Source organism: Oryctolagus cuniculus, chromosome 11 (genome assembly GCF_051225735.1).
Source record: "Oryctolagus cuniculus isolate XC-2025 breed Fujian yellow rabbit chromosome 11, ASM5122573v1, whole genome shotgun sequence".
Classification (NCBI taxonomy): domain Eukaryota; kingdom Metazoa; phylum Chordata; class Mammalia; order Lagomorpha; family Leporidae; genus Oryctolagus; species Oryctolagus cuniculus.
Window position 1 is genome coordinate 14,757,236 of NC_142877.1, and position 20,547 is coordinate 14,777,782.

Below are 20,547 nucleotides of genomic sequence, written 5' to 3' on the forward strand. Positions count from 1 at the left end.
AGCTTCTAGCAGCTGCCCTTGCTCCTTGTCTTGGGGCCGCCCACCACCATCTCCAAAGCCCGCCTGAGACTCCCTCACATGGCCTCCTTCTCAAACTTGTAATTTCATTAGCCAAAAAGAGCCTAATCCCCTTTAAGGGCTCACCTGATTAGTTCCTGCCTCTTGGGATAATCCTCCTCTCTAAAAAAAAAAAAGCCAGCTGGTTTGGGACCTTAATTACATCTCTCAAATCTGAAGAATCGAGGGCAGGTGTGTTTAGACCTGGGCCTGACTCTTGGGGACTTGCCTTAGAACTCTCCTGGCTGCACAGCCCCCGCTCAGAGAGCCACTGGCCCTCGCTGCGACACCACACAGACTCCTGTGGGCTCATCACCTTCCGCTCCTGTCCTGCAGCGATGCCTTCGCTCCCGGCAGGAGACGCTGAAGCCCATCGGATCCCCCTCCCTGTTCAGCAACGAGCTGGGTTCCCTCGTTTTGCCGTCGCTCCTAAAATCAACCCCAAGCTCTCCCTCACGGCCTGGGAGGCGCTGCCTGGTCTCGCCCCTCCCCACCTCTCAGACTCGGACAAACGTTCACCGCGATGTAGGCACTCGCTGGGTGCTTGGCGGATGATGAGTGGACGAGCATCTTGGGAGTCGGTTCCTCCCCCAGTCTGCTGCTGCTGTCTTGGTGCAGACCCTGCACGGGTGAGTCCTTGGTCGTCTGCTCACGGTGGGGGTGGGGGGAACCCTCCATTCTGTCTTCCACAGAACAGAGGAGAGAGATTTCATTCCCTTTAAATCTATGTTTGCTTTATTTATTTGAAAGGCATAGAGACAGAGACAGAGGTAGAGACAGAGAGAGGGAGCGTCCATCTTCTGGTTCACTCCCCAAATGCCCACAACAACCAGGGCTGGGCCGGGCTGGGCCAGGCTGGAGCTGGGAGGGAGTCAGGATTATAGTCCAGGTCTCCCCCATGGGTAACGGGAACCTAATTACTGGAGCCATCAGGGTGCGCATTCGCAGGAACCTGGAGTCAGGAGCGTGCTGGGACTTGAACTTCGGCTCTGTAATATGGGGTGCAGGCATCCCAACTGCTGCTCCAAACTCCCGCCCGGGCGACTCTGCGAAGATGCAGACCTGCCTGCAGCCTTCTCTGCTCTCCACCCGCCAGGGGCTTCCTTTTTCCCATGAAGACCTTCCAGGCACCAGTATTTGGGACCCTGTCACCTGTGCGCAGACCAGCCCCGTGAAGAAAGATCAGAACCTCCCCTGGAGCATCTCTCCCTGGCTAGAGGTTAAGAATACGGTTCCTTTTCACTTTAGTTTTGTAATCACCTCGTATTTACAGTAAGTAATATTGGTCTCCTGTTTGCACCTGTGCCCTAAAATGCGAAGAGAATGCATATGAGCTGGTTAAAAGAATTAAGTGGGGCGGGTGTTTAACACAGGACTAAGATGCCACTTGGGGAACCCACATCCCATACTGAAGTACCTGAGTTTGAGTCCCAGCTCCTCTTCTGATGCCAGCTTCCTGCTAACGTGCACCTGAGAGACAGCAGCTACTTTGGTCCCTGCCACCCATGGAGGAGACCCAGATTAGATTCCAGGCTCCTGGTTCCAGCCTGGCCTAGTCCTAGCTCTTGCAGGCACGAGGCAAGCGAACCAGTGCATGGAAGATCTTCCTGTCCGTCTTTTCCCCTCTCTCTCTGCCTTTCAAATAAAAACAAATAAGAAGATACTGTTAAAAACGCTTTAATGCCTGGAAGGCACAGTGGTCCTCAGGCACAGAGGGGGTCTGGGAGGCGTTGCGATGGCTGAAGGTTGGGAGATGCTTGGGGCCGGCGCCATGGCTCACTTGGTTAATCCTCTGTCTATGGCGCTGGCATCCCATATGGGCACTGGGTTCTAGTCCTGGTTGCCCCTCTTCCAGGCCAGCTCTCTGCTGTGGCCCGGGAGGGCAGTGGAGGATGGCCCAGGTCCTTGGGTCCCTGCACCCACATGGGAGACCAGGAGGAAGCACCTGGCTCCTGGCTTCGGATCGGCGCAGTGCCGGTCGTAGCGGCCATTTGGGGGGTGAACCAATGGAAGGAAGACCTTTCTCTCTGTCTCTCTCTCTCTCTCTCTAGCTCTATCTGTCAAAATTAAAAAAAAAAAGAAAAAGAAAAAGGTTGGGAGATTCTGGCCTCCGTCCCCCCGCCCAGCCACAGGCTCCAACTTAGTGCTCCTCTCCTCCACCTTGAACACACTTCTGCACTTCTGCCTTCTTTGCCTCATTCTTTATTATTGTTATTATTATTTTCATTTCTTTAAAATTAGGGAGACAGAGAAAGAACTCCTATCTGCTGGTTCTCTCCCCCAAATGCTGGGCCAGGCTGAAGCCAGGAGCCCAGAACTCTTTTTTTTTTTTTTAAAGATTATTATTTATTTATTTATTTGAAAGGCAGAGCTACACAGAGAGAGGAGAGGAGAGGAGAGGAGAGGCAGAGAGAGAGAGAGAGAGAGAGAGGGAGAGAGAGAGATAGGTCTCTTCCTTTTTTTTTTTTTTTTAATTTTTGACAGGCAGAGTGGACAGTGAGAGAGAGACAGAGAGAAAGGTCTTCCTTTTCCTTTGGTTCACCCTCCAATGGCCGCCGCGGCCAGCACATCACGCTGATCTGAAGCCAGGAGTCAGGTACTTCTCCTGGTCTCCCATGGGGTGCAGGGCCCAAGGACTTGGGCCATCCTCCACTGCACTCCCGGGCCACAGCAGAGAGCTGGCCTGGAAGAGGGGCAACCGGGACAGAATCCGGCGCCCTGACCAGGACTAGAACCCTGTGTGCCGGCGCTGCAAGGCGGAGGATTAGCCTATTGAGCCACGGCGCCGGCCCAGGAGCCCAGAACTCTACCCAGCTCCCCCATGTGGGTGACAGGACCCAAGGACTTCAGCTGTCACCTGATGCCTCTCAGGAAGCTGGACTTGAACCCAGGTACTCAGGTACGGGATGTGGCACCTTAACCGCTGCACCAAAACCCGGCCCTTTCTGCTTCACTCTTGCCTCTGAGTGCGCTCCTCCCAAGTGCACACCACACCATTCCCCAGACCTCGATCGACCCTTTCCGTCCCATCCCCGCTAGCTCGCAGGCCTTCGCTCACTCCTTGGTCTGTGACTTTCCCCTCCAGCTGTGGCCTGCGGCTACAGGGGGAAGCATCTGGGGTGTGGCTTCTTTGTAATCCCACGTGCCTCCGCCTGGGGCTTTGCTCACGACATTCATCGAATGGTGACCTTTCCACTGTCCCCTTTGCCCCCGAGTCAGGCCAAGGTCACTCAGCTAGGTCCTCCTGGAAGCCGCTTGCTGCTTCTGAGCCATTTCCTCTTTGTGGAACAGAACAAGAAGGACTGCCTTGGAGGCCTGTGGGGGATTCAGTTGCATCCAGCGCAGTTTGTCCAAGAGGAAGAGTCATCAGTGCTGTCCTTGGCATTGTGATTTGGCCTTGAGCTGCACCATCACCCAGCAGCTGCAGGGGATCCTAAGGTCGTGTCCTGGAATTTAAATGTGATGCACCCAGGTGAGGGGATTCTGCAGAGGAGGAAGCAGGGCAGTGTCACCAGTGTGGTGTGGGACAGGTCAGCCACGCTGTGTGGGACCCTGGGTCTTCAAGCGCCCTGTCACCCTGGGTCCTGTCTACTTCAAGTCCCCACTCTGAACCTGGGGCTCCGTTGGGGATGTTAGAATGAGAAGCTTCGAGTAGCATGACTTGGGCAGTGGAGCTAAAAGAAGGTGCCTGCCCAGAAGTCCCAATTCTTTGTTGTTGTTGTTTTTTAAGATTTTTTATTTATTTGAAAGTCGGAGTTACACAGAGAGAGAAGGAAAGGCAAAGAGAGAGGGAGAGAGAGGGAGAGAGAGGTCTTCCATCTGCTGGTTCACTCCCCAGATGGCTGCAATGGCCAGAGCTGTGCCAATCTGAAGCCAGGAGCCAAGAGCTTCCTCCGGGTCTCCCACATGGGTGCAGGGGCCCAAATACTTGGGCCATCTTCCATTGCTATCCTAGGCCATAGCAGAGAGCTGGATTGGAAGAGGAGCAGCCAGGACTCAAACTGGCGCCCATATGGGATACCGGCGCTTCAGGCCAGGGCGTTAACCTGCTGTGCCATAGTTCCGGCCTTTCCCCTTCTTCTTTTTTTTTTTTTTTTTTTTTTTTTTTTTTTTTTAAGATTTATTCTATTTATTTGAAAGTCAGAGTGATAAGAGAGAGGAGAGGGGAGAGGAAGAGAAAGGGAGAGATATCTTCCATCTGTTTGTTCTCTACCCAAATGACCACAGTGTTGGCCAGGGCTGGTCCAGACTGAAACCAGGAGCCAGAAACTCTATCCGGGTCTCCCACATGGGTGGCAGGGGTGCACGCACTTGGGCCATTTTCCGCTGCTTTCCCAGGCACAAAAGCAAGGAGCTGGATCGGAAGCGGAGCAGCGGCGACTTGAACAGGCGCTCCGATATGGGATGCTGGTGTTGCAGGTAACGGCTTAGCCCACTGCACCACCACGCCATCCCCAGAAGTCCCACTTCGCCATCAGGCCACACGGGTGGGTAGACACAGCCTGGGCTCTGGTGCTGGGCTAATGGCTCGCTAGCTGCGTAGCCCTGGGCAAGTTCTTTCGCCTTTCCAAACCTCGACTTCATCATCTCTAAAATGGGGATCTTCCTGTTTGTTATCTATGTTGTTTAGCAACTGAAACGGAAAGCAGATGTGTAGCCCTGGCCACCCACACTGTGATTGGAGATTAAGTGGGGCAAAGGGCCGCTGAGGTGGAGGAGCCAAGGTCGGAGGGATTTATGGCCGCCCGGGGTTTATGGTTTTGATATAGATTTATTAAGCACAATTTAGGACTGAAATAGCCTCCTGCAGCCCCCGCCCCCTCGGCCATGCCGGCGGTAGCGTGGGCAAGGCGTCCATTGCAACATTGAGGGATCCACTTCCTGGTGTTGCTGAGTTTCTGGAAGGGAGGGGCTGGGGAAGGCAGCAGTGGCCCCAGGGACCTGGCCGGCAGCTGATGGGGGCTCTCGAGGCTGGAGAACTTGATGGTTAGCGCCTCCCTAGGAAGGGGCGGTGTGACGGTTCCTCTCTCTCCTCACAGTCTGGCAGCTCTCACGGTGACTACCGTCTCATTCAGTTCCGTCCTGACGTCCCCGAGGGAGGTGCCCCCTCTGCTTTCCAGGCGAGGCTTGGAGAGGCAGCATCGCCTGCCCAGTGGTACACTAGCCCCCAGGACATGTGGCTCCAAGGCCAGAGCTGTTGTCCCCTCTGTTTGGGAGAAGCTCAAGGGGTCCCCTGCCCTCATCCCTGAATGTCCACTCACCTCTCCTCTCTCCAGGAGGATCCACTTTCTCATACCCAGAGGACTCAAAAAGTTTGTGAAAAATGGAATTAAAAGGTAAGTATTTGGGTGCCATGCTCTTCATCTTCCGCGAACTTTTTGGAGACCCCTCGTACAGAGCGCTTGTTGTCAGGAGACCAGGGACAGAGTTGCACGCCCGCATCTCAAGAAAAATCGCTTCCTGTGGGCTTCAGTTTCCTTATCTATAAAGGGGAGATAATCCCCATGCCTGCATGCCGGGCGCAACGACTAAACATTAATGATGGCTGTGAAAGCATTTCACACCCCCGCCGAACCCTCGTCCATCCTCGCCCTCATCGCAAACAGCTGAAAGCAAGAACGGACACCCATGCAAGGACTTAGAAAACATATGTGCCATTTATTTTGTCTTACAAACTTTGTTAAAACATACAAGTAAGAAATGCTTTTTTGCTTCTTTGCCCCACTGGGTGGCAGTGACGGGGCTCAGGGGTCGGCACGGGACCTGAGGACATTCACAGCCACGGGAAGACATGGGTCGGCCCGGCGCCACCAGCGCACTTCCACAGTTGCTTGATGGCGACTTCACAATTCTCGCTCAGGGCAGATCACAGGAAAGTCGGGAAAGCAATGGCTTGGGCAGCACAAGAAACTGAGGAACACTCGTTTCTGATCGCGTCCACGCTCACGGGAGCCGAGTGGATTCTAGAAGCTTCTGGGGGCTTCCTGAAGGGGGTGTCTTGGTGGAGGGATTAATGGGCCCATGCTTACACCCCCACCCCCCCACCAGGTTTTATGTGTTAGGACCACTACGCAGGCAGGAAAAATCTCCAGTGTGGTGTCTTCCACTTGGAACGAGACAGTAAACGTTTCGTTTCCTGCCTGGCAATAAAGCTCGCAAAGGGAAATGGACTTCTCTGGAAAGGGTGGGGTGGGAGCACAGGCCCATTGAAGGCTGCCGTGCAGCCCACTCCGCCCCCTGGGAAATTCTCAGCCGTGTTCCGAGACTGCGGCCAGGAGGTGGAGAGCCCGAGAGTGGGGTGACCAGAGTGAGCAGTGGGTTCCCCGCCTCCCTGGCGGGGCGCAGGCCAGTCTGAGCCAGTTGGCTACGACTCCTGGGGCGCTGGAGTGAGCGAGGGTGGCTGAGGCAGGCCTGCGACTCTGAGCCGGGAGCAGCAAGCATCTGCTGGGACCAGAGCCTGGCTCGGTGGAGCGGGGGAGGCCGCTCCTGACCACTCTGGGGGTGTGGATTCCTCTTCAGCCTAGGGCCCAGTGCCTCTCTGTGCCTCTTTGGTGAACAGTAACAGTGGTGAACGGTGGGCCCTGGCACGCTGCCCCGTAAGCTAGGAAGGGGCACCCCTGGGCGAGAGAACCTGAGAATTCGATGTCCTATGTCATCACACTTCCGGCTTCAGGACACATCCCTGTTATCCCACCAGCCAGTGGCAGTTTCTAGACTCCCCAGAGCCACCAGGATTCTGTATGAATGAAGTGCCATCTGCTCCGCGCCAGGGCTGGATGCTCCCAGGATGCTCCATGGATGACACAGACCCCACAGCATCCCTCAGACCCAGGCCATCTCACCTCGGCCCTGTCACTCATTCAAACTCTCCCACCCACAGGCGGCTGGGCCATAGGGGCCTGTCCTGCTGGAACCGGATCCCTGCTGCCTGCCCTGACTTGGGGGAGAGACAGCAAAGGGGCGAGGAGCCGGGAATTCCCCTTCCTACTTAGCAGCAAACAGGATTCTGGTCCCTACGTGAGTGTAAGTGCGGCCTGAAGCCAATCTTCGTGCTGGGGGTGGGCGGAGCTCCTGAGAAGAGTGAGCTTTTGGTTTCTGAGGCTGGTGAAGGTATCAAGAAGTCAGTTCCACCCTCAGCTCAACCACGGTGGGGACAGAGGGGCCTCTGAGCGCTCCTGTTCGATCAAGGGGGACCAAGTTCAAGTCCTGACTCAGCCACCTACTTACAGTGTAAGCCTCCCCCCCCCCCCCCCCCAATAAAGATCACTTAACCTCTTAAGGGTTCATCTTCTGCAATCATGGTTAGCCAACAGGGAGAACGCAATGAGCTGATGCCTGCCAACTGCCTAGGACGGTGCCTAGGAGCAAGGAGACAGTCCTGGGAGACGCTCCCGCCTCGTAGCCCACCCAAGGACTCCCCCACCCCTTCCTCCGCATCTACAAGCCTCATCGCTCTCACCGGCATTGCATCCTGACCCTGCCTGAGTTCCCTGCTTTCTCCCAACCTTCTAACCTCCACAGGACGGCCATGTTCGTCTTCTGAAATCCCAGCTCGGTGCACAGCCCTGACGACTCCTGGCCTCAGACCGACACTCAAGGCCCCCTGCTCCCCAGCTTGCCCTGTGGACTCGAGAGAGCCTGTTCCGCTCATAGCACCATTCTTCCTGCCTCAGGGGCCAGGCCTTCACCCAGGCTGCTCTCCCTTGGGATACCCCGTCTCACCTGCGCTACCGTTCAGAGCCCTCCCCTCCCTCAAAGGCCTGGTCCTAGTTTCCAAGACAGTCTCCACCCCCCCCACCCAGGTCTCCCCCTGAGGTCCTGTTGCAGCTGTCAGCCTGCGATTGTTCTCTTATTCTGGACCGCCTACAGTGGTCACCCCTCCAAACATCCAGCCCAGCCCAGGGAAGGGAAGCACCCGTGCAGTTGGAAGAGGAGAAGGGTGTGTTTCCTGTGCTCTGCCGAGTCCCAGCCAGTGCTTCTGGAATGTTCCTGAGATGACTTGGGAATTGGTGCTGAGTCTTGCAGAGAGGTGGCTTTGGGGAAGACAGGATGGCTGAGGCCGGTGATAGGGGAGGGTGGAGAGGGCATCTGGGGTTGGGGCAGCAGAAGGGGGAGGGGCGAGGTGCTGCCATCTGACAGGGCTCTGCTTCTGGATGCCACGACCACACTGGGAGAGCAGAGATGCCGGTGGAGGAGGCGGGAGCAGCGCTGGAGCAAGGTCCCATAGTGTCCCAGACAGCCGACCTTTGGGGGTGAAGAAGCTGGGGGAGGTGTGGATGAAGGCGAAGGCAGTGGCTTCAACATGGAAAAGTTGTCCAAGGCAGCAGAGGACTCTCCAGCTAAGGGCTCCCCAAGTCAAAGCCCCACCATCCAGGGCTCGGGTGCTAAAGGGTGGCAATGGGCTGTGGCCCTCAGCCCACACTCTTGGGCCCTTTGCCTTTTCCCTTACTGCTCTGGGACTGGCCCTGCTGTCATGCCTCCCTTTGATGTGACCAGGTGATCACCAGGCACTCTCTGAGGGGGCTGGGGGGAGCCAGCAGAGCCCCCGACCCCCGGCCGCTTGCTAGATGACTTCTTGCTTGGTGATGGTTGGCTGGGGGATGGCAGAGGGAGGCTTGACGATTGTGGCGATGGCCCCCGGCAGGAGCTTGTAGGGCTCGGACCCTGAGCCACCTGGTGGTGAGGGCTGTGGAGTCTCAGGGGTGGCTGGAGGGACAAAGAGACAGAGATCGCTCAAGATCCCAGCCTGTGCTGAGCAAATAAACTCTGAGACTTAGTCTCCTCTTCTATAAGTTGAGAACATTAAGCTAGCTAATACTTAAATTAACATAATGAGACCCAAGGCTCACTGGCTTTAAAAATACCACTTCTTTGATATTTAGGAGATGAGCAACAGAAACTAACTGGCTTCATCTCCACTGCAGGTTTAGAGCAAACTCTAACCAAATTGGCCAACTTCATTCACTGGACAATTTTACCCCAAGAACAACCTCGGTGAAATGCCATCTCATCTCAGGGGCTTCCTCTTTCCACTGCTAATCTTATTTTTTGACAGGCTTTCAACAATGATGAACTCATTCTTGGGAGAGTTCACCTCTAACCCAGTGGACATCCCTGTGCGGTGCACTGTCTCCCACCGTGTAATGGATGGCCTTCCACAGCCGGGCAGCTTCACTTCGATGGACAGTTGTCACGAGTGGACTGTGTTACTAATGGAATTCTCTCCAGTAACTATCATCAGCCAGTGGATGATGAAGTGCCATTAATTATTATTCATTATTATTAATTATGTATAATTAATGAGCAGACTGCCTCTCCCCATGATTCCTACCCAATCCGCTCACCCGGTGGATGGCTTCACTCAGTGGAGGTTGTCAGTCACCTCACTGAATAACCCAACAGCCAATCAGCCTCGCCCTTCCCTACTTGGAGCACAGAGGTCTGCTGTATCCAGTGCCGCCTTCTAGCCTTAACCCTCTCCTGCCCCGACTCTTAGGACCCATCCTCACCCATCCCAAGGGAGAGCCTAAGTTGCCCACCTGCCTGCCCCCTTGGCCGGGGCCACTCACACATCTGTCCATTGCTGAGGTGAGTGGGCATCGTGTTGGCCACAATGACGTTGGTGCCCATGTGTTCCTGCATCAGGTGAGGGTGCAGGGGGTGGTGGGCGTGGGGTGCATCACTGGAGGACCCTGTAGGCAGAAAAGGAAGAAATCAGGGTACAGCGTCTCAGCTGGGACCAACTGGAGGCCCCAAGCACCCCCATCTTCTTCAGGTGTGGCTCATCACCTGTCCATCCAACGTCTTGAGTACCCATTCCTGGGTTAGTAAACTTGGGCTTCATGGGGCATGGAGAGGACCCCAAAATCAAGAGGGCAAAAGTGATTTGAAAGAAACAAGGAAAGGGGGCTGGTGCAGTGGCACAGCAGGTTAAAGCCCCAGCCTGCAGCGCTGGCATCCCATATGGGCACGGGTTCAAGTCCTGGCTGCTCCACTTCTGATCCAGCTCCCTGCTGATGTGCCTGGGAAGGCAGTGGAGGATGGTCCAGGTCCTTGGGCCCTGCACCCATGTGGGAGACCCGGAAGAAGCTCCTGGCTTCAGACTGGCTCAGCTCTAGCCATTGTGGCCATTTGGGAAGTGAACCAGTGGATGGAGGACCTCTCTCTCCGTCTCTACCTCTCTCTGTAACTCTTTCAAATAAATAAAATAAAATAAATAGATAAAAAGAGACCTCTAAAGTCCAGCTGTTTCTGTGATAACCAATAATTAATGAGCACCTATCACATGCCTAGGACTTCTTTTTATTGTACTTTTCATGTTTTACATAATCCAATCCTCACAAAAATCTTGCAAAGTGGGCACCATTATTGCCCTGTTCTTTAACAGGTGAGCTAACAAGCAAAGGGAGATGAGCTTATCCAAGTTCATCTGGCAACAGACCATAAGCTCCTGATCCTGGTCTCACAGACACCTGACTCACCGTAGCCCATGTTCAGAGTCAAGGTGAGGATGAAGTGAGCCACATGACACTGGCTCTCCACCTGGGACGATCTCACCAGACCTGAACACAGTTTTTGGCTGTGACCACTTGGGAGGCGCTATTAGCATCTCGTGGGTGGAAGCCAGAGATGCAGCTAAACCATGTACAGGACAGTCCCCCCCCTCCCAATCACGAAGAATTGTCTAGTCCCAAATATCAACAGTGCTGAAGCTGAGATGCCTTGCCTTTGGCCACATCATCTCCAGGAACAGTGTCACCGCCAAAGCCTTGAGTTTGCGCATCCTCACTTTGATTTCACCTCCTATCCTCCCAGCTCACTTAATCTAGGACCGTCACTGCAAACGTGCCTCACCTCACTCACCTCTGCTCGTCACCATCCACCACCCCATCTTCATTTCGGCTTGAGTCTGGCTGAAATTCCATGGTCCATCAGTAGAGTCACTCCCTTCCGGCCATCCTCAACCCCCTCCTAGCTCCTCTTCCTAGCAAAACGTTTCCAGGGCTGTCTACTCCAGCTCCATGTCTGCACCTTCCTTCTCACTCTGTAACCATTCCAACCTGGTCTGCATTCCCATGGCCATCTGACACCACTGTCAACGCAGTTGCCAAGAGCTTCCCTGTTGCCAATCCCATGGACACCTCCCTCTTCCTCTCCCCCCTCCACCTCTCCATCCAGTCCTCTCTCTATCTCTCCCTTTGTGGAATGTAAACCTTGCTCTGCTCCTAGATTCTGCAACTCCCCCAGGTTTGTTCCTCTCCCCCTGGCTGGTCTTCCTCCATTACCTTCCAGGGTACCTGCTCTTTATCTGACTCCTGGATCCTGGAACTTCACAAAGCTGCATGTTTGAGCAACTGACTTGTACATTCAACTGCCTCCTTGATAACTCATCCTGGATAGAGAGAGTCATCCCACAGGTAACCAAAGTCCAAGACCATCTCTGGGGTCACCCTCACCACCTCCCCATGCCCAGCCTCAAGCCATTTCTTCTGTCCTCCTCATCTTGGAAAACTACTCCAGCACCGCTTCTGCTGTTCAAGGCAAAAGCCTACACTTCATCCTCGGCTCTTCCTCCCCACATCCGATTGATAAGTCCTTAGGATTCTCCCTCCAACAGATGACCAAGAGCATCTGCCCACTGCATGTCCGCAGCCCCAACCTCCGGGGCTTCCCGTGAGCAGAGGTAGTAGCATTCTTAGGGGTCTCTTGCTCCACTCTGTACCCTTCCCACAAGTCACTCTCTACCCAGCAGTCAGAGCGGTTGGCTGATTCCCACTCTACTTACTGTAGTTGTCATGAGACCACAGTCCATGGCCTACAAAGCCATATGCTTGTGATCTGGTTTCTGCCCAATCTACACCTTCATCTCATCCAACTGTCCCACCTCGCAGCTTGTCCTTTCCAGACACACACTTCTCCTGCCCCACAACCTTGAACTAGCCACTTCTGCTTGGTACGTTCTTCTTTTGGCTTTTAAATCTGGTTTTACATGAGGTCCTAGCACAAAAGTCAACACTTCAGAGAAACCTCCTTCGGCCAACCTTTAAGGCCTGCTTTAAAATTCTACCACAGCCAGCATTGTGATGTAGAGGGTTAAGCAGCCTCCTGCAATGCTAGCATCCCAAATGGGCACCTGTTCGAGTCCCTGCTGCTCCACGTCCAATCCAGTTCCTTGCTAATGCACCTGGGAAAGCATCAGAAGACGGCCCAAGTGCTTGGGCCCCTGCCACCCACCTGGGAGACCTGGAAGAAGCTCCTGGCTCCTGACTTCAGCCTGGCACAGCCCAGGCCATTGTGGCCATTTGGGGAGCGAACCAGCAGATGGAAGATCTCTCTCTCTCTCTATCTCTCTATCTCTCCCTCTCTCTCTCTCTGTAACTCCGCCTGTCAAATAAATAAATACATCTTTAAGGAAAAAGACCTCTACCATATTACATGTTTGTTTCAAAATCTGTAATTGTCTTCTTTATTCTATATTTGTTTATTGTGTGTTCCCGGGACCCTTTCTACACATACACACACACATACACACACACAAACACACCTGCACACTCACCTGCGCATGCACACATACAACATCCAGGAGGCAAAGATGTTGTTCCTTGCTAAGTCTCCAGCACTGGAAACAGTGCCTGGCACAGGCTAGGCTCAGTGCCTGCGCACGAGGACCATTGCCCCTGCTCCCATTTTTCTGATGGAGAAACTAGGGCATGCCAGGTTCAGCAAGTTTCCCAGAGCCACACAGTGAGGCAATGATGAAGCTGCCAAGGGAGCGCAGGTGAGGCTGGTGTCCCAGGAGGGGCCCCCTCTCCTCCCCTCCCCACCCCCCTCCCCGTCCCCCTCCCTTCCCCTCCCCTCCCCTCCCCCTCCCTGTCCCCCTCCCCCTTCCCCTCTCCTCCCCTCCCTCTCCCCTCCCCGTCCCTCTCCCTGTCCCCTTCCCCTTCCCCTTCCCCTCCCCTCCCTCTCCCCTCCCCTCCCCTCCCCACCCCCCTCCCCGTCCCCCTCCTCCTTCTCCTCTCCTCCCCTCCCTCTCCCCTCCCCCTCCCCATCCCTCTCCTCCCCTCCCTCTCCCCTCCCCTCCCCTCCCCTCCCCGTCCCTCTCCCTGTCCTCCTCCCCCTTCCCCTCTCCTCCCCTCCCTCTCCCCTCCTCCTCCCCTCCCCTCTCCTCCCCTCCCTTCCCCTCCCCTCCCCTCCCGCTCCGGGGCCAGGACGGACCTCCCAGCAGCATCTCCTGCAGTAGGTTGTCAATCTTGGCCATGCCGAAGAGCTTGATGAACTGGATCTGCTCGATCATCTGCCAGGTGATGCTCTGCAGCGTGGGCAGCAGCAGCAGCAGCTCGCCGAAGCGGCCGCGCGAGTCGTACTGGCGGTCGTTGATGTAGTCCTCCAGGCTCACCTGCACCTGCGACCGCAGCCGCTTGATCTTGCCCGGGTCGCTCAGCCCCTTGGCGTCTGCAACAGGAGGGCGCGTCAGGGCCCAGCTGGAGCACTGGGGAGGCAGAGCCCCCATGTTCCCAGACAGGGACCCCTGGTGGCCCGAGGTCACTTGGGAGCCTTCAGCAGCCCTGGACCAGAGCTCAGGGTCTCAGCCAGCAGAGTGTGCAAGCACAGCATGGCTTCCTAGACTCTGGTAGGTAAGGCATGGGCTTGACTATAGACGGGTAGAGACTGATGGGGAGCCAGAAGTCCACATTCAAGCTCTGCCATTTCCTGGTGGTGTGACCTTGGGCAAGTCAATCTCCCTGTGCCTTACTTTCCTTATCTGTATCCTCCTCACACGTATCTTGTTGTAAACTGATCCACACAAAGTGTTTAAAGTGGTGCATTATGGGCTGGTGCTGTGGCATAGTAGGCTAGGCCTCTGCCTGTGGGGCTGGTATCCCACATGGGCACCAGTTCAAGTCCCAGCTGCTCCACTTCCGGTCCAGCTTTCTGCTGTGGCCTGGGAAAGCAGTAGAAGATGGCCCAAGTGCTTGGGCCCCTGCACCCGCTTGGGAGACCCAGAGGAAGCTGCTGGCTCCTGGCTTTGGATCAGCACAGCTCCAGCCATTGTAGCCATCTGGGGAGTGAATCAGCGGATGGAAGACCTCTCTCTCTGTAACTCTACCTCTGAAATAAATAAAATCTTAAAAAAAAATAAAATAAAGTGATGCATTAGTGAGCATTCAGTGGTAAGTGGGGGTCATCTTCTTCACTGCTATGATTCCTAGAGATGAGCTCTGTGCACACAGGGCCCTGGCCCTAGGGACGGCTCTCAGCGCACTGAAGGCCACAGGTGGCAAGACAAGAAAAAGTGCATCAAAGCACATAACTGGGGACAGGTATTTGGGCTAGTGGCTGAGATGCTGAGTCTCACATCTGAGGGCCTAGGTTCGATTCCTGGCTCTGGCTCCTGACTCCAGCTTCCTGCTAATGCAGACCCTGGGAGGCAGTGGTGATGGCTTAAGTGATCGGGTCCCTGCCACCCACATGGGAAACCTGGATATTATCCTCAGCTCCTGGCTTTGGCCCTAACCCAGTCTTATTTTTTTTTTTTAAGATTTATTTATTTATTTGAAAGGCAGAGTTACAGAGGCAGAGGCAGAGAGAGACAGAGGTCTTTCATCTGCTGATTCACCGCCCCCCCAAATGGTCACAACAGCCAGAACAGTGCCATTGGACCCTGGAGCTTCTTCTGGGTCTCCCACATGGGTGCAGGGGCCCAAGGTCTTGGACCATCTTCCACTGCTTTCCCAGGCCACAGCAGAGAGCTGGATTGGAAGAGGAGCAGCCAGGACTCGAACTGGCACCCATATGGGATGCCAGTACTGCAGGCGGCGGCTTTACCCACTACACCACAGTGCCAGCCCCCCTAACCCAGTCTTAACTACTGTGTGCAGTTGGGGAGTGAATCTGTCTGTGTGCCCACGACTCTCAAATAGATAACTAGACTTAAAACATGTTTTGAGAAAAAGAAGCAAAAGGGAAAGAAAAGGAGGAGGATGGGAAGGAAAAGTCCAGGCCTGTGGAGTCGGGGTGCCGTGTCTCGACACACCAGCCCAACAAGCTTTGATTTGCCTCATCCGATAAATGGAGTTGACTGGGGCCGCTGCTGTGGTGCAGTGGGTTAAAGCCCCGGCCTGAAGCATTGAAGTCCCATATGGGTGCCAGTTCGAGTCCTGGCTGCTCCACTTGTGATCCAGCTCTCCGGCTGGGAAAGCAGTAGAAGATGGCCCAGGTGCTTGGGCCCCTGCACCCACATGGGAGACCCAGAAGAAACTCCTGGCTCCTGGCTTTGCATCGGTGTAGCTCCTGCACCTGTGGTCATCTGGGGAGTGAACCAGCGGATGGAAGACCTTTCTCTCTGTCTCTACATTTCTCTGTAACTCTTTTAAATAAATAAAAATAAATCTTTAAACAGAGGTGATCAGGAAAGCCTCTCCTGGTTGTCATGACAACAAGATGAGGCTGAGAACTGGCTGAGGTCTGGCAGGGGCACTGGAGCATCAGGGACGGGGCAGGGGTGGGGGTGCACCTGGGTCGAAGAAGATGATGGCTTTGAGGCAGGCATACTCATTGTCGTCTATCTGTAGCTCCTGGAAGGGCAGCACCAACTCATCAAGAATGCGCATGGACACCCGGCTCATCTCCGCCAGCTCCGGGCAGTGCCGAGGGATGATGTAGTCGTTGCCTGGGCAGTTGGGGAGGGAGACGGGATGGGACAGAGATCTTGGTTGGCCCCTCTCCTCTAGATTTGGCGTTGTAGTTGGTGCCCACCCAAGAAGATCTGTGCAGATTTCATGCCCATTTTATAGATGAGGAAGGCGAGGCCCAAGAGGATAAATCGCCCAAAATCATCAGCCTGGGCCTGGAAGGTGGCATTCTAGGACTCCTCTGACATGACTCAGGGTCCATTTCCCAGCATGCCTCACAAGGTGGATGACATTCAAGGGCCACACGGGAGGCACCAGGGACCAGGTTCTGGGACTGGACTGCCCTCGTTAAATGGCTCTGCCACTTACAGCAGAGTGTATTCTGGGTAAGTTACTTAACCTCTCTGTGCCTCAGTCTTGTCATCTGTGAGATGGGGATAAGTAATAAGACTTCCCAACCTGGGCTGCTGTAGGAAAAGAGGCAAGGCTTGTCAAGTATTATGCGAAGTTCTTAGCATCGAGCGGAGGCTGCATAGCATTTAAAACGCTAACTACGTCACGGGGCACAGGGCACTGGGCTGGGGTCTGCGCCATCCCTGGCCACCTCTTGCACCCACTCCAAGAGAACACCAGAGTGCAGGTGTAATTCCAGGGAAGACCCCGAGTGTGTTCTCCCTCGAATGCCCGGGGAATTCTATCTGTTGCAGTCCTACTTCCTTGCATCCAGCAGAGACCTGAGTTCCGGAGTCCTCCAGTGGCAAGCCCCAGGGCAGGGCCATTCGCAGTCCTTCTGCCTGGCCCCGGCCCGCCACCATGGGAGTCTTCCTGCTGAGCATCCCCCACCCCCAACCCCGGAGCCCTGGCCGGGCCAGGCGGCCTCCTCACCCAGGAGCAGCACGTCCTTGAACACCATGGATCGCTTGGTGGCTCCAAGCAGCAGGTGCTCGCCGGCGTGGGCTCTGAGCAGGGCTACCTGGAAGAGGAGAGAGATGGGGTCTGGCATCTGCAAGTCCGCTTAAGACTCCGTCCACCTTCCTCTGCCTGAACCACAGTAGGATGGGCAAGTCCCGGAACTGGCAGACCCAGGGACCTGGAAAAGACTCGGCAGAAACCTGGAAGGGGAAAGAACCCGCTCGCAGAGCTGGGAGACCTCACGGCGACCCTGCCCTTGAACTGCTGTGTCCTCGGGCCAGTCGCTCTCCCAGCATGCCTGGTGAAACTGCAAGCAACATTGTGGTGTGCTTGCTTCAGGACAGCGGCTCCAAGGCGCCCGTCAGATTCTCCCACAGGCCTGTGAGCCCCCAAAGCACTGATGCCGACGGCCCAAACTCCCACCCATAGACCCCCCCATGGAGAAATATGAGGGGTGCATTAGGAAAACTCAGATTCTTAGGCCCTACTAGCAGAGGTTCGGAATCTGGGGGTGAGGGGCGGGCCCAGGGATCTGCATTCAACAAGCTCCCCAGGGATTCTGGAGTGCGGGTGTGTGGGGGTCACCATGAGCCCCCGCCCCGCCACACACACACCTGACTCTAAGATTCTAGGAGTGGGGAGAGCACAGCAAGACCTCAGATGAGGATCTGGGATCTCGGGCTGGCCCTGCTCAAGGTAAAGGCGGAGCCCGGTCCTCAGTGGGGGCCAGGTGGGGGCCAGGCAGCCGTGCAGACTGAGTCGGAGGTGGGGGTGCAGCTTGCGGAAGCCACCGCCTGCCCTTTCAGGGCCATCTGCCTCAGCGCTCGTGGGAAGACCCAGGGTGGGCTGCTGCCCACAGGAGCACCAAGCCCGTAGCCTCCGGACCCTGTCTGCGGGGTCAGGTTAGGGAGCTGTGGCCCCGTAGCAAGCCCAGCCAAGGGTTAACAAGCTTCCTTCCCCTCGCTCATCTGATGTTCACTCCTTCAGCTACGCATTTCACAAGCCTGCCAAGTGCCAGTTATGCTTTCAGACAATGGGGACACCATGGTAGAGAGAGACAGGGGCTCCAGCTTCACAGAACTCCCCTTCTGTGGGAGGACAGAAAACGGAGCAGGAAACAAGCGGAGGAGAGCAGACTGAACAGGAAGGGAGGGAGGTGAGGCTGCGCGGGGAAGAGCAACGCGGCTGCAGAGTCGCAGGAGCCGCAGAGGCCGGAGAAGGCCTCCCCAGCGGGGCGGACTTGTCTGAGGCCTGGGAGATACCTGGTAGAGAAAGCACGCGATACGGGGCCAGCGCTGTGGCGTAGCACATAAAGCCACTCGCCCACAATGCGGGCATCCCATGTGGACGCCAGTTTGAGTCCCGGCTGCTCTACTTCTAATCCAGTTCCCTGCTAATGCGCCTGGGAAAGCAGCGGAAGATGGACCAAGTGCTCGGGCCCCTGCACCCACATGGGAGACCCGGATGGAGCTCTGGGCTCAGCCCCAGCTGTTGTGGCCATCTGGAGAGTAAACCAGCAGATGGAAGCTCTCTCGCTCTCTCTCTTTCCATCCCCCTCCCCACCCTGCCCTGTCTCTTCCTCTCTCTCTGGAACTCTTTCAAGTAATAAATTTTTTTAAAGCACCCAATGCATATTCATTTGAAGGAAGAAATGATAAGATGTCTTTGCATCCATGCGTCTCACACCTTCTGTCCCCCCATGGTTAGAACCTCATAAGAGAGGCAGAAAGAGGAACAATGGGCAGCAGCCATGGAGGCGAGATCCTGGTGGCCCGCGCGAAGGGTGCTCATTACCGGGCACCTGCTGGATGCCGGGCGCTGTGCGAGGTTCCCCTGGTTGCCCCAGCGGCTCTCTAATCACCAGACAGAGGGCCTGGTGTGAATCCTGGCTCTGGGGCCAGCTTGCCCGTGACATCAGGCCTATCACTTTCTGCCTTTCAAGGCCTCAGTCCCCTTATGTAATGGTATCCTGCCTCTTGGGCCTCAATGGATTGATGTCCAAAACAAATCAAGAAGCGAGCTGACTTGGAAGCTGGCTCCTGGGACAATTTTGCCAGAACTGGACTGTGCTTTGGAGGACGAGGCTCCCAAGTCTCCCAGGTGTGCCTCACCCCCACCAGCCAAGATGGGCTCTGTGTGCACCTCCAGTGGGTTCCCAGGTTCAACCCTGTGACATGGCGGCTGTTCTGGGGGTGGGCAGGCGGCAGGGCGGGGAGGGGGGACAGTTAATGATTGTCTTGTGTTACCGGCCACCCATCACTGCCCTCTGAGAATGCTCTGAGCCCCGGCCAGGGAGGTTCGGGTGGGAAATCGAGGTTAGCAATTGCCCAGCTTGGGGGTGTCCTGTTGCCCTGCTGAGCCCTGGGAAGGAACAGGAGAGATTAAACATTAATGCAGACCCTCCAGCAGGGGGGACCTGAGCACGGGGGGCAGGGGAGAGGGCAGGGGCAGCTTGGACAAGATCCCTGCCCCACCACTCTCCGGACCGAGGGAGGGATCCAACCCCTGTGGGTTCACAGAGCGTCCCACCATGGGGCACAAGTAGATACTCCGGGACAGGCTGGCCCAGCTCCCATGACACGGAGCAGCTGCCGGGCCGCCCGGCTTCTCCAAAGCGCTAAGATCTAGCTGCCCCCTCCACCTCTTGTGCAGGCACACTGGGAGCTTCCTCCAAAGCTGGGAGGGTGGCCCAGCCCTGCTCCCCTCTCCCAGGGAGGGAACACATTTGTGCAGGCAGGCCGCCTGTGGGTGCTCGGTCGTGAGGCTTTTCACTGTCCTAGCAATGTGCTCGATCCTCCCCAAAGCACTCTGAAGAGGATGTGATCATTCCCACTTCAGAGAGAAAGGAGGCTCAGAGACAGGAAGTGACTTATCCAGGGTCACCTAGGGAACCAGTCTTAGGACCAGAGTTTAAGCCCAAGTCTCCTGATCCCTGGCCCTAGTCCCTGTCCAGCATTCTCCCTCCCAGGAGAGCTGTGTGGGGCATGAGTTAGGAGCTTGGACTTTGGAGCTCTCCTGTCTGGTCCTAATCCCTGCTGTCTTGGATTCTGGCTGTGTGACCTTGAGTGAGTTACTTAACCTCTCTGGGCCCCAGTTTCCACACCTGCAAGATGGGAATGACGGTACCTGCCTCCTAGAGTCCTGGAAGGCTTAAGGGAGCTAATATTTGCAAAGTGATTCCGCAGTTCCGGGCACACAGGTCCAAGGCTCGGGGGGCTGGCAGGGCCCCGCCCATCGCCTCACCTGGTCATCCAGGGGCAGCTCGCAGAAAGCTGGGATGTACTTGGCCCACTCCACAAGCACCAGCAGCTGCTCCTTCATGGACTCGCACACGTCTGCGATGCTGGCGATCTTCTTGGCGCGGATGTCGCCGTTGATGCCGGAGACGGGGGAGGTGATCTGTGCGAGACGGGGAGGTGCTGGGGAGGGCCGGGCCCCTCCAGGCTCTGTCGCCAGCACGGAGCCCCTCCCGGGAAAGCCTCCATGTCTGGAAGCAGCTGGACTGTGGGTCCTCCGAGCTCTGAGCAGCCGTCAGAGGAAGGGGGCAGACGGGAGGGCGAGGGCTCCCTCTGGGCATCTGTGCCCTCTGCCCCCTCCGCTGCCAGCTCCTTAGAGCCCCCCGGACTCCTCGGCCCTCAAGGAGAAGCAGAGCACAAGCCGCCATCTTCATCGGATGGATGAAGCCACCACGGCCCAGAGCGGGGCTGTGATTTGCCCAGAGCCACACAGCAAAGGGTTGGCTGAGCGCCCGTTTGCTTCCTGTGCCCTTTAAAACACTCCTCTGGGGTCTCCCGGCCAGGCTGATCTCAGGCCCCTGTAAGAGCAGAGCCCCTGTGTGGCCTGTGGAACATAGGCAGTCGCATGAACTAGAAAGACCCCCAGAGTGCTGGGTTCGAATTCTGTCTTTGCTACTGAAGTGGCTGTGCAACACTGGACTTGGCTTCCC

General features: G+C 56.1%; 1 protein-coding gene and 1 long non-coding RNA gene across 13 annotated transcripts in view; one reads left to right on the forward strand and one right to left on the reverse strand.

Moving 5' to 3' along the window:
- The first annotated feature begins 212 nt into the window (after positions 1-212).
- Positions 213-7,307, forward strand: LOC149123351 (uncharacterized). 4 transcript variants are annotated; one of them, XR_016216561.1, is made up of 5 exons: positions 213-686; positions 1,006-1,329; positions 3,349-3,529; positions 4,396-4,476; positions 5,334-7,307. It is a non-coding gene; the product is annotated as an uncharacterized LOC149123351 (long non-coding RNA). The 4 variants fall into 4 exon arrangements; XR_016216558.1 differs by having other exon boundaries at positions 1,154-1,329; XR_016216559.1 differs by having other exon boundaries at positions 1,154-1,276.
- The window catches only part of HNF4A (hepatocyte nuclear factor 4 alpha), a 61,033-nt gene continuing 46,181 nt past the window's right edge, over positions 5,696-20,547 (reverse strand). For 6 of the 9 annotated variants that reach the window (XM_089307967.1, XM_089307968.1, XM_089307965.1 and 3 more), the window contains exons 5-11: positions 19,845-20,000; positions 16,575-16,662; positions 15,572-15,727; positions 13,273-13,509; positions 12,292-12,441; positions 9,597-9,749; positions 7,985-8,763 (exon numbers count right to left, since the gene is read on the reverse strand). In XM_089307967.1, the coding sequence (XP_089164093.1) occupies positions 8,621-8,763; positions 9,597-9,749; positions 12,292-12,441; positions 13,273-13,509; positions 15,572-15,727; positions 16,575-16,662; positions 19,845-20,000 (1,083 nt within the window). In that variant the 3' untranslated portion in view covers positions 7,985-8,620. Of the gene's footprint in view, positions 8,764-9,596; positions 9,750-12,291; positions 12,442-13,272; positions 13,510-15,571; positions 15,728-16,574; positions 16,663-19,844; positions 20,001-20,547 lie in introns of all 9 variants that reach the window. The other 3 variants (XM_051845027.3, XM_051845028.3, XM_051845029.3) reach the window with 3 other exon arrangements.